Source organism: Microplitis demolitor, chromosome 1, assembly GCF_026212275.2.
Source record: "Microplitis demolitor isolate Queensland-Clemson2020A chromosome 1, iyMicDemo2.1a, whole genome shotgun sequence".
Taxonomy (NCBI): domain Eukaryota; kingdom Metazoa; phylum Arthropoda; class Insecta; order Hymenoptera; family Braconidae; genus Microplitis; species Microplitis demolitor.
In genome coordinates, this window is record NC_068545.1 from 2,729,001 (window position 1) to 2,742,272 (window position 13,272).

At 28.7% G+C, this 13,272-nt stretch overlaps 3 protein-coding genes across 5 annotated transcripts in view; 1 reads left to right on the forward strand and 2 right to left on the reverse strand.

Annotated features, from left to right (window-relative positions):
- The window catches only part of LOC103568270 (uncharacterized), a 113,009-nt gene that overhangs the window by 58,473 nt on the left and 41,264 nt on the right, over positions 1-13,272 (forward strand). The window lies entirely within an intron of this gene.
- Positions 5,713-7,132, reverse strand: LOC103568256 (uncharacterized). Its single transcript, XM_008545038.3, has 3 exons — positions 6,908-7,132; positions 6,611-6,833; positions 5,713-6,174 (listed from the first exon to the last, which is right to left on the reverse strand). Exons 1-3 carry the CDS (start codon positions 7,025-7,027, stop codon positions 5,945-5,947), a joined length of 573 nt encoding a protein of 190 aa, XP_008543260.1. The 5' UTR covers positions 7,028-7,132; the 3' UTR covers positions 5,713-5,944.
- LOC103568263 (uncharacterized) lies at positions 9,089-10,648 on the reverse strand. The gene is made up of 3 exons (XM_008545051.3): positions 10,470-10,648; positions 10,174-10,390; positions 9,089-9,637 (listed from the first exon to the last, which is right to left on the reverse strand). The coding sequence occupies exons 1-3, from the start codon at positions 10,581-10,583 to the stop codon at positions 9,414-9,416; spliced, it is 555 nt and encodes a 184-aa protein (XP_008543273.1). The 5' UTR covers positions 10,584-10,648; the 3' UTR covers positions 9,089-9,413.

A 13,272-nucleotide genomic window follows, 5' to 3' on the forward strand; every position in this document is an offset into this window, starting at 1 on the left:
GCCCTAGTTCAGCTTAATGCAATCATACAGTGGTTCAAATAACTCTAAAATAAAGTACAGTTGTACTTTCAATGAACAATTCACATCATCGCTTATGATTTTTTATGCGCATTAAATTATTTTTAACTTTATTTACTTGTGCGTGCAATAAACTTAAATCGTGAGACTGATTTCATTTTACAGCTTACCAGCCGCTCACGAACTTGGATAAGGCCAAAATTCGCTTCAATGCTTTTATCTAACAACCCACCATTTGTCTTTTTTGTATTTGCACCCACTTTTACTTTTACTATCTCATTCATTTTGTTTACTATCCCTCGAGGTCGTCAGGGTAAATTTGCATTGAATCCTGCTTTTTACATTGCGTGCACAGACTGATAAGTTCTTTTAACAGGACTCTTATTCGTTATATTATTTTTTTTTTTTTTTTATTACTTTTTCACTATTCGCTTCGTTAAGTCTCTAACCTATAAATGTGCCATTGAGATAAAGATATAGGCGACTTAAATATTATTATTATTTTCAATGTATGATAATCTTTATAAACTACAAAGAAAAAAAAAGTAGGCTTACGTGATCGAGTGAATGGATATAAATCTGTACCGTTATCAAAGATTAACCTATTTCTCAAAGATCTTTTTGTTTGCTCGGATTCAGTGCTTTATTATTGAAACAATGTCCTTGAGTTTGAAAATGTTTGCATGCTAAAAAAACCCATATAAAAAATAGCGGATATTTACTTGAGATTTATTTCAGTGAATGAAATAAGTTTAGATATAGATGAGCTCAACACCCCTTGAGCACTATTTTTCTTTTCTACCTCAAGTATACATTCACTGAATTGCTTTTATTTTTGTTTTTTTGACCTTTACTTTTTGATCTTTATTCACTTTCCTTTTTTTGCCTAGTATTCTTGACTCAATGCTTTCATTTTCTTTTTGGCTTTTAAATACTTATCACTTTCACCCTTCGTCGTTATTCTTTTTAAATCCCCAGAGTCTTTCTTTATTTCCATTACGACGCCATAACTTAACATTTAGTTGTTCTTAATAGATAAATTCAAAAATACTACTTTTCATATTATTAGATGAAATTGGAAAAGAGTTGTAACAAAGAGTTCTAGCTTATCGACCGATGATTTAGACTGTATTCTAAATTGTTTACGACTGCGTGGCGCTAATGTGACCCTTACTTACGTGTTTTCACAGACTTAGTCAAATATTTATGAAATAACACAGAGAAATAATTAAAGTAACAAAAAATATTATGGGAATGGTTTCCATATCGTATGGTAAAGGGTTTTTTTTGTGTATCGATTATAGAAATGTCATTGTATGAAGAATATCTTATAAAAATAATAATTGTAGTAACTAATAGTCCTCAATGATGATAATAAGTATCGACCATTTGTCCCTTTTCATTTTTCATTCGCCCTATGTGACATTATTCCAGCAGCGTTAAGGCTATCTCATATCATGTAACCCTCTGATACGAATCCAAATGGACAAGAGAGTTTAATGAAATCAGGATCGAGTTACGAGAATACCATTATAGAGACGGGAATGGAAACCATATCTAAAAGGTCTATATAGAAACCTTGTTATCAGAAAATTTCTGTGGTAATTAAACTTTGATGTATTTCAATATAACAATTAAAATTTTTCTTACGTAACTATAATAAATAGTATTCCTTGTAAAATACAAGTGCACAGGAAAAATACCAGATGAGAATTTATTTAAAATGAGCCATTTTAAATAAATTCCCTTTTATTATTCGAATGCATTATTTTTCATACCATGACATCATTTATGTAAACTTCACTAATAATTTTATATTGTGCTGATAATCATAAATTTTTCATAAGAAAAAAAATTATTAATACTTTTTCAGTTATAAAATATGTTGACTGGACAAGTATTGCAAATATTTACTTTTTTATCTGTTCGTCTATCACCCCAAAAGATTCTTGAGACAAGATTCTGCTTCTCGCCTTTTATTGAATTCTTTCCTCTTCCTGTCCTCCATGCGCATGCTGTCTGATCAATCTTCAGAGTATATGCAAATGTACATGGGAATATATAATCTGGAAAAAAATTTTTTACTTTTTAAAGTATGAGCGAATTCAGCCACAAATGCTCAATAGTTTTATCAGTGATATGTTATTAAAAGATAACTCTTATCGCTGATAAACACTTGCGATTTCGTTCACCATTTCCGGAGTAATCACTTTCCTATAATTCATTTTAATGCATGTGATAACAACCCATTGATTATACATCCAACAGCAATTATTTCAAACTACAAAAATTTTACTATTTCGTTGTCATAAATTACGAATTACAATATAAATATTATAAACGACACTTTAGACAATCATAACCATGACAATGTGATTGATGACTACGTCTTATCTTGATATGTTGGTATAACGATAATGACAACATTTAACATTATCCGTAATTCTTAACAACAATGAAATGAAATAAAGCAATTTGGTGTTAATCCGTGAGAGCTTCGCAGAACTTTAGCTTGTCGCTGAGTCATGCTGCCTGAAACTCTCCAAGAGGGTTTGTAAATAGTAAATGTTCATGTATCACATAGAATCAAGTATACATAGTACTAGCGGCATAAATCTGTAACATCCTGAGAGCCCTCTTTTCTTTGACGGGATTACTTGCGTGGTGGGTTGCTCCAAGGGCTCTTCTTCAAATAAAAAAGAAGCTACCCCATTGGTTTTGTATGCTACTGAACCTTCTTGTTAAATTAATTTATATTTTTCCGATTAGTTTTCTCACGAGAAGTAAATCTATAATACTCTAACGAAAGTGAAACTTCTTTGAACATTCAAAAATTTAGAAAACAAATACCTTCTTCTCATTGAATAGTAACGTGACTAATAGAGTCAGTCAATCAGATATTTATATTGAAATTGCGTCGATTTACAAATTGAGAATTATTGAATACTGAGATATCGATTTAGATATACACGGAGAAATTATTGTTGATTGAAATGCTATGGTGTCATAGTAAAACCGGACAGTGGTGGCCACTATAAAACTACATTATTTCAAAAAAAATATTTTTGCAAGTCATGTAAGACATGTTACTGCAATAATTTCTTCATGTATTTCTAGAAAATCCTGTAAAATGATTTTACTCTATTTACAGTAATTTATTTGTGATTTTCGATGAAAGTCTATCATTTTATTACCCTTAAACCAATTTTTTATTTTGGATCGAGATCAAGATTTTTTATTTGGACAGAAGACACGTGAGTATAGGACTTTAGGGTTCTGTAATAGGTGGCCCTAGGGAATATCCGTGTGGCTTCTGATACACTGTTCGAAACGACGTGTGTTGTTGCATCCCATACATTTTCACTTTCAGGGTCCACGTGACACGTTACCATAAATAGTAACAGGGAAACCGGAATTTCCATTATATCGCGTTCCTGTACGTCCACGCCGTAAACAATATCATTGAACTCCGGCAATGACCGTCCCATTAGATGTCTGTTTGATATTTATTACTCGTGGAGGGTATTGTTGACCAAACTCATGGTCCCGTGACAAAAATTATGGATTTTCATTTGGGTGTTATTGATAAAAGATATTTTTATTTTTCACTATTAACCAAAAACTATAAATTTTGCATAACTATCTAATATAGAAAATATTTTGTTTCCAATTATATTAACTACCACTAAACACGTTAAAAGCACGTGCTACATACTTGGTTCCTACGTATGTGTCATGAGGGATTACGCGAATTGCTTTAATTACAATCAATTAACTTAACTGTTCGAGCCACATGCACAGACTCACAGACTAATGACAATTCATTTCTATACACAATCTATAAACTCACGTAAAATTGATGTAAGTAAAAAACATTACTCGAAATAGGGTAGAAGTACCGTTTTTGGGCACTTAAGAGCCAGTTTTGAACTTGTGTCACACTATTTTATTTTACCTTGTTCATTAATTAAAATAAAGTACTAAATGTCCAAAAATGGAGCAGTTGCCACAAATGGCACCTCTACCCCATTCTGCAAGGAACGAAAAAAAAGAGAATTTTTTTTTCAACAATTCTAATGGAGGGATATCCGTATTAAAAAACAAACTTTGTTTTTCTTTATACTTTTTAAAACCTTTCATTTTGACTGGAGAACAAAGAATTATCATGAGCGCAGGTGCTGAAGCCTTGGGAAAGTGGTTAACTTGGTTGCGAACCGAATATTTCATAAGCTATGAACGACATAAACTTTCTCTATCCCTTGTACTTCCTTGCTCTTAGCCGGATGATTCATTCACCAGGGATGAGACTATAAAGTTGGATCCGATGATTATCACACACTAGCATCTTATAGCTTACGACTCGAAAGTTTTTTTTTCTTCGCTAACTTACGACGCTAAGTCTTATATTTCCGACTTTAAAACAAAGTTCTCTTCATCACTTTTACATTAACAGCTTTATTTACGCGCATATATTACGTCATGTATTTTTTGAATTATGTTAATCAAAAAACTTTATTTAAAATATATTATTACGATTGGGTGTAAAGTAACCGTCATTTTTTTTTCGTTCGGCCAGATCATGAAAATCTGCTGATAATCAATGTTGAAAATTTTTTTCACTATTTTGTTTTCTAATTATGAAACGGAAATAAATATTATTATTTTGCAAGCTATAGATATTGTAAGAAACAATTTTATACTGTCTTGGTTAATAGTATATTTATTAAGGTACAGTTTCACTGGAAATTTCGCATAAGTAACATCTATATAATGGCACCATGTGGAATTTTCTGTGGAAACTAAAATTACGTGTAATAAATTGTAATTTGTATTTTAAATGTAAATGCACACTGCAATAAATTCTCAGAGTAAACGCAGATTAAATCCAGAGTGGATGTGGATTAAATAAAATCTGCATCATTCCGAAATCACTTTGCTGAAAAAAAGAAAAAAAAAAAAAAAAATATTTACACCGTACGCGGACTAATTTTTTTTTAAAGTTCTTAAATCTGAATGACTGAGTGAAGAAATAAAATCCATATTCAATTAACCCTCGATTTTTTATTATGTATAGTAATCTAGTAAAACTCGTAATCTAAACCTGAGGTAAATGACCTAATTTGAACCAATAAGTTGTCATGTACGAAATTTTCACTTAAAGTATGAGTACAGTTCAAAGTTGTCATATATATTTTTTCACCATAGGTTTTTTTTAAATTTCGGCATTGGATTCTATAGAAGTCATAGCAATCGTAGCAAAGCAGAATAATATTAATAAATGGGTTTTTATTTATCATTACTACTTTTTTATCAGTGGTTGATAAAGTAGAAACTTTTTGAAAAAATATATACAAAGTTTTTAGCACAGAGATTTAATTAGTACGCTTGTAATTAATTACAATATGAAAAAATCGGCCAAAAAAACATATATTCAATTAAAAATGATGGTCTACTTAATATAAAATGCTCCACATATTATTAATTATATTTTGTCAATTGTAAACATATATACGAGATATGAGATACATAATATATGATTACAATGTGTTCCTGCAAATTGAGTACTTGCAAGCAGTAGTATAATCAAGTCGAATTGATTGACTACTATTGGCCTCTAGCAATAAATTATCATTACATTTTATAGATTATCAATTAATTAAAAATTTTGAACACAAAGAAAAATATTTCATGGTCTAATGTGGTGATAAAAAATATTTAATTTCTGATAAATTACAATCAATGAAACGAATCACACCTGATAATTAATTAACAATTAAATAGATCGATTTTTATATTCTGATATTGATTTTTTTCGTTTTCCAAATAAACTTTTTTGTTTTGATAGAAAAAATGAACTGTTGAAACTTTTAAATTATAAAGAAAATAAAAATAAAATTTCTATTTTTAATTATTTACTGTTCTAAAATTAGAACGATATTCCAGGGCATGAATTATCAACATCAACAATATCTTGTCCGTTTACGTATTGTGAAATTTCCTCTTTAAGATGAGTTAATTCTTTACTCGGTAGAAATTTCTCTCGAGACCAAATCATTCCAAATGTGCTTCTATATTTATTCAAATTATTGTCCGTACAAACTATCATTGCGCAATAGTGTGTGTTATTCATTGCCAACATTTTATGATGAAATGGACCTGTTACAATAAAATTTTATTAAATTTTTATACTTATTAACTTTCCGGATTAAAATATTTCATCGGCTTTCAATTTTATATTTTATTTGTATGAAATTTGATCGAATTTTGCCCATAGTGTCTAATGTAGACTATTTTCAAATTAGTTTTCAATAATTTTTAGTCTCATTTTGGTCGCTTCTAGATCAAAATCCGACTTTTTTATTATAATTTATTGCCTTCTTTTGTTTTTACCCAAATCAAAATTAGACTTTTATTGCTTATTATTATAATTAGCCTTTTTTTGATTGTCTTTAGATCAAAAACATTTCAAAAGTTTTATAAAAATTTAAAAACAGACCAATTAGTCTAAATTTAATCTAGTTAGATTAAAATCAGATCAAATTTTTCGACCCGGGTTCAATAAAAAAAAAAAAAAAAGAAAATTGAAAATTACCTAGTACATTAGAAGAACCATTAAGCTGCCATGTTGCAAGAGTTTCATCTTCTAATCGTTCACCAACGACTTTCCATAAAAGACGTCGATTATTTATCGGACTATTTGTCGTGAAATTCATAAAAAATGAATTAGTTCCATTTGTTTGAACACTAAAATGTAAACATTTCCCAACTTTTTCTCTTACTGGAGTGCCTGCTACCATAAACCAATTGCCAACTAACTGCCAGCAATAAAAACCATAATTCAATTTTTTAAAACTGATTTTAACTTATAATATAATTGAATAACATTTACCTCATTATAGTCTACAATTTTAACATTATTGTCACCAGGACTTGGACACTCACATGAACAATAATATAAGAATAGTAGAATAATCCATATCGATGTAGAAGAGATTATTTTTTTATGCATTATACGTTAAAAAAGTATTTAAATGATACTAGTTTTCAAAGGAAACTGTTTATGATTTTTAAAAAGAAGCGTGTTTTATATTTACTGTTTACTCTAAAACCATGCCGGGATGACTAACACTTAATGACTTCTATTGTCTAATCGCGAAGCAGATACCACACGTTTTTGTGTCAGTAAATAGTGAAATTCACAGCTTTAAAAACTATCGTTACTTCGAGAACGATAATTACATTTAATTTTATATTCAATTAAATATATATTTGAATATCAATTGAATTATTGAGTCAATAGAATACTAAGATTAATTTGAATTATTTTTTGATTATATAACAGACGAATATATTATTTTTAGATACATTTTATTTTATAGCCTTAGTTTTTTTATTGTATGTTTATGCATACATGATAATATACATATTTAATAGTATGATAGAAGTTTTTATGACAGTAGTTTTTGCTGGTTCTAATTTTCCAATAGGAAAAAAAAACCTGAGAATTCTAAATAAAATATTTTATATTGAATGTTAGGGAATACACAAGTACTTAAAATTAATGGAGTTAAGAAAACCCTTAATATAATTATTTATAATTTAATGCCGAAATTTTGTATAAGTGTTAATGTGCATCGAAATTTACGTAACGTAATTTTGGAATTAAAATTAGGAAAACAAAATAGTTAAATGCAACGAATTTTGATATAACTTATTTGGTAATTTTTTTCTGGGATTTTTTTTGACGTATTACATTTTTTGGGAATTTTTTTATGATGCAACAATAAAAATAATATTATTTAGATATAATGTTTATTAATAATATACTTGAATTTCATACAAATTTTGCCATCATATTTTTCACTTTTTTTTTCTTATTGTTTGGAGTAGTCTTGTTAAATAAAATAAAAATAATTTTTTTTTTTTTTTAATACTTATCCTGTATTTTAATATGTTCTGATGTCAAAATTTTAATTTATCGAAAAAAAATAAGGTTGTTGACCGTGATCTAATTTTTTAAAATCTATGTTTTAACAGATGTTTATGTATTGTTATCAGAGCAACCGTGAATACTGTTTGTATCATTGTGAGCATAGATGTGTCTGAGTATGATTAATGTGTGCACACACAAAATTTTATCTCACTAATTTGGCTAGTCTTTGCGACGATTGAAGTTTATTATTATTGTTAAAGCTTCGGATCTATTAATTTTTATGATACACAAAGTGAATAGATTTTGAGTTATCAAAGAAATAAAATTCAAAATGAATATTATTTTACTATTTTATAAGAACAATTTATAAACAACTGTTCTTGCCAATATCAATATTTCATTCGATTTGAATGATATTTTCTATTTATTTGCCCGATCATGCATTGCAAAAAATCAGGATTGAATTCGGAATCAATTTTTTACCTGAATTCCCTCCGTAATGGAGTTTTTAAGATTAGAGACAAATCTTTCCGCGTACGAAATAGATAATTTCATTTTTACAGAAAATATTAATTTCAATTTCAAAAATTATTATTACAGAACATAATTTTTTCTTCTACGATTGGTATTTGCTAAAAATTGCATGATTTATAGCGTATGAGTAAATCACTTAGGAACTTTCAAAAAATTCTATGCTCATTTTTTTCCCGCACAAAAAATATATATCTGGGCAAAATATTATATGTGAGACATATCTTTAGTATTCTCATATATATCCTATTTTGCCGGCATACATGTCCAGATATATATTTTTCCGTATAGGCTAAGCAGATTTTGCCAAATTTTTCAGACAAAGTAATTCGATTTGAGAATTTTGTTGGTTTGAGGAAAAACAAACAACAATTTAAACTTAATTTTGACTTTTATTTTAGCAGAACCATGTCCAAAAACAAGATCAGATGGTAGAAATTTTTTCGCACTCTCAAATTTTCTTAGAGCACCAAAAATGATCAACTCAAAATTCAGAATCGTCTAAAACTTGGAACTACTCCTTATTTATTGATGTGTACTGGCTTGATTAGTCTCACAATTGAAATTGATTGGAATCTCAAAATTAACTTATTGAATGCCGTTGAATAATCTCAATTCTTTCAATTTATTCAAAAAATATAGTAAATACACTTAAAAATATACAGATACAACAATTTATTTTCTAATTACCATAAAAGTTAGCAAGACAAAAATGCCCTTTTCAAATTTTAAACAAATTTAAATAAAATAAATTAAAGTTTTATCGAAAAAGATTATAATCATTACATAGTATATACTATTTTATAAATTTATAATGTCAAAGTTTGATTTTCGTTCAATTATTAAAAAATACATATTCACGATTACAAAAAATTAGATGATATTCATAATTAAATACTACTTAAACGAGTCAGTACTATGAAAATTAGGATTAACAACTTTGATCTATGTCATTTATTTTATCATTTTTACCGATATATTGGTTGAGTTTGAATTTAAGATGATTTAATATCGGCAAAGGCAATGTTTTGTAACGAGACAGGATCATTGAGAATGTAGGTTCCTCATGATTCTTGTTATTATATCTATTAAAACACCCAACAATTGCGGCATATAAGTCATAATCTGCTGCAATTAATCTGTGTTTTATTGGTCCTAAAAATAATTTACTTTTTATAGAAACGATCGAATATAATAAATATTTTTTCAAATCAGCATCGAAACTTCAAGTTTTCGTGTCTGAACAGTCAGTCAAAATGAGATAATTTCCCTCGGGAAGAAACAAATAATGTTTCTGCCCGATGAAAGTCAGTTTCACTCTTGATTTCAGCTCTGATGCTTTTCATTTGTTATTAGTAATTTCGGATTACTAATTTAATTCATCAGAATGACTGTTCTGATTTTGTGATTCAGTTTTTAAAAAACCGAGTGTGTTTTTAAAAACACGCCATTGGTCTTAAATTAACATGCTTCTGACTGGTTACTAATACTGAAACTTGAAACTCCAATGCATGCAATCATGAAAAGTATCGTGTGTAACACAAAGTAAAATACAATTTCAGACTTCAGGTGATGACCGCCTTCGCTTACAACTCGGGCAGCCAACTTCACTTTAGTCTGAAATCGTTTTGTTTCATTCCTTGTCACACAATATACTATTACATGATAGATATTTAACAATTAATTCTTACCTATATTTCCTGACAATCCTTTAAGAAACCCGGTGATATTATCATCAGTTTTGCTTTCTATTGCAAATTTTATGGTACTATTATTTGTGACATCAATTGATGAAAATTTCATTAAAAATGAATTTTCGGAATTCGGTACTACAACTACTCGGCTACATTTAGTTTTTCGACCTCTTCTTAACGAAACACCAGCTACCATGTACCAATTTCCCTGAAACTATTCACAGCAATAACAAACGTCTCGAAATATTATTTCAAGAAACGTTAAGAATGAAGAAAATAAAGTCATTAAATACCTGTTCCAAATCCAATGACTGTGAATCATTTTTCGGTGGGCATTTCATCTCCACTCCATAAATGGAAAGTAGACTTATCAAAGCTATAGCAATCGTACATTTTATAACAAACATTTTTCAGTTATATTTTTTTCACCTTTTCGTTGTGGTGTTCAAATAACTATGACTGTTGGGCGCCGAAGCTACTGTCTATTTATTCATAAATTTAATTTACATGCTGAGCGTGATAATTGCCAATAAATCTATCGTTATCGGAAATGTTAACAATGACAATTGATTAAACTTAATTCTAAATGGGTTTGACGTCACAATTTCATGTCTACGTGACAAATCACACGTTTTTTTAATAATTAAAGTGATTTATGTATTTTAAATAATCACGAAACTATGGAGCATTTTTAATTTATCTAATAATATTTACTTTAAAATGTTACATAAGTGCAGAAAAAATATTTCAGTGTATTCAGTCCAAAATGACAGTTACAAGATTAATTTTTATTTAGAAATGTAAATTACATTGTATTTGGAACATTTTGTTATGTATTTCAGAATTTTTTCGTATGTTTTATTTTATGGAACTTGACGCTCAAAATAATAATAATATTTGATTACGTGCTAAAAAAAAATCAAATTTTGAAAAAAGGAAGTTTTTATTTTCGGATTTTCAAAAATAGTCTACAGCAGATATATAAGTTAATACTTTAAGCTATATGAGTCTTGAATTCACACTTTTTGAGACGAATAACAAAAGTTGAGAATCAAAGCTATATTTTGAATTTTTGAATCACGTTGTTTTCAAAACTAATAAATCGATAAAAATGATTTTTGCAGCATTCAATAAGAGGTTTCAAAATGAAAAGATAATCATGATTCTTAGAAATCTGAAACTTATTCAATAAAAAATCCAAAAAACGATTTTTCCACAATTTTTCGCTGATATTTTAAGACCGGATTGGAAATTAGTTGAAATACAGCCTAGTTAAACTATGATCAGACCAAATTTTCCGACTCAGATGACTGATTGATAATCGAAGCTTTTATCAATTTTCAGAGCTGATTAGATTTTTGAATTTATCAATCTAGTTTCCACAATTTTAAAGAATACTAAAAAATAAACGATTGATTTCAATGATGGATCAGATTCAATAGCTGAAAACTTTCTACTGTCGCATAAACAATTTTAGTCAGTGAAACCGCTTACATGTTAATATTATTTTGAATTTTCTCAAAAACCGACCAGTACCATAATAAAAATTTATAAAATAGGTAAATGTTGAGCAGTAGTTTATCATTTCATTTCTATTCAATTAGTACATCTTCTTGAATTCTAACCCATAGATAATACTATTCATAATTATAGTAAGGGTGAAGCGTTATTGACTAATAACTTAGCGTTGAATAATCACTTAATTAAAATCATATATCACCTGGCATTAAAGGATATGGATATTGAAACAGTCCTTTGTCAAATTATACATGTATATATTGGCAAATTCATTTTATGGGCAATATATCTTCTTGTTACGTGATATTCTCTAAGATCATTTTCTTCGTACAAAAGCTATGATAGAGTGTTATTAAACCATTAAATTTTCTTTCAATATTTTTTTCATAACTACTAAATTTCCGTATCAAAATATCGTTGCATAATTATTAATGATAAATAATTACTTATAATTTCATACATCAAAAGTTTATAATTAGAAAATACACATGAACTACAACGTAATATAAACTATTTTGAAGAGAGTACTGATAGTGGTCGAGCATGATGTAATTCTCTTCTGAAGTATTTTAGTCAATTATATAACCTTCGGGTTCTTCGTTGGACCCCAACTATCATAACTACCATCAACGTCTGAACTAAAGTGAATTAATCAAGGGTCAGAGTAACAATTAATGTAGTAGAGCTCGTTATATATATTCCTTGATTATGTAAACTTCAAGTTATCATTAGACGATTTCTTAGATTCATTGGAAACTGAATTTTCTCTTTGAAATATTTCAAAATATTTTAAAAACGAAAATGTATTTTAGCTGTGAATAAAATATTTTCGAATAAGTTCATTACATGTGTTATCACTGTCGACAATAGGGCCGTAGGCATCGCTGAACGTTAATAAGGAAATCGGTTGACATTTTCAACAGAAATACTCACTCCTTTTTTTTTAATCGACTCTACTGTCTGTTATACTTATCGAACATTTTATACCTTCTACAACAAACAATGTTGATGTCTGCTTTAATAAATAATACCATCCATGTTCTTGTAGTACAGTGTGTGGTCGCAATATTGTGTAATGTACTTTACAAAAAACTATCATATTCCTTCTACAATGTAGTACTGAAACCCCATAGAATGATACTAACAGGGAAATGTGGTAGACCACACACCGAGTGTTAGGCAGTTCGTGTTGTGGTCAAGCTTCGAAAAGTTTAAACTACCTAACGTTTCGTTATCATCGTTATAGCTACAGATGCGTGTTGCTGTGGAATCCAATGTCAAATTTGATAGACCGCTTGCGTCAATTATGCACGTTCATGATACACCCTTCATTTTGACAAAGATTGATTTAACAAGAACTTTGAACCTCGAGTATCGTCACGAATGCTTGTTACATACGTCAATACTTGTAGTAGAATATTACCCTGATTAAAAAATATGTTTCAAAATGATTCAAATTTTGATTTCGTATTACGGTAGCTGTCCTACTGCCTACAGTGTGTGCTATTATCTACTTTTTACTATTGTTGCTCTTTTACTCAATATCGCTTACTCACTTTTGCATTTCGAAATTGTGCG

Excerpts from the sequence above, each read along its gene's own strand:
- LOC103568256 (XM_008545038.3), bottom strand. The coding sequence starts at position 7,027 with ATGCATAAAAAAATAATCTCTTCTACATCGATATGGATTATTCTACTA. Across the intron at positions 6,834-6,907 it reads AAATTGTAGACTATAATGAG|TTAGTTGGCAATTGGTTTAT; the intron begins GTAAATGTTATT and ends TATTGCTGGCAG. Across the intron at positions 6,175-6,610 it reads TGGTTCTTCTAATGTACTAG|GTCCATTTCATCATAAAATG; the intron begins GTAATTTTCAAT and ends TTATTGTAACAG.
- LOC103568263 (XM_008545051.3), bottom strand. The coding sequence starts at position 10,583 with ATGTTTGTTATAAAATGTACGATTGCTATAGCTTTGATAAGTCTACTT. Across the intron at positions 10,391-10,469 it reads AGTCATTGGATTTGGAACAG|TTTCAGGGAAATTGGTACAT; the intron begins GTATTTAATGAC and ends TGCTGTGAATAG. Across the intron at positions 9,638-10,173 it reads AGGATTGTCAGGAAATATAG|GACCAATAAAACACAGATTA; the intron begins GTAAGAATTAAT and ends AATTATTTTTAG.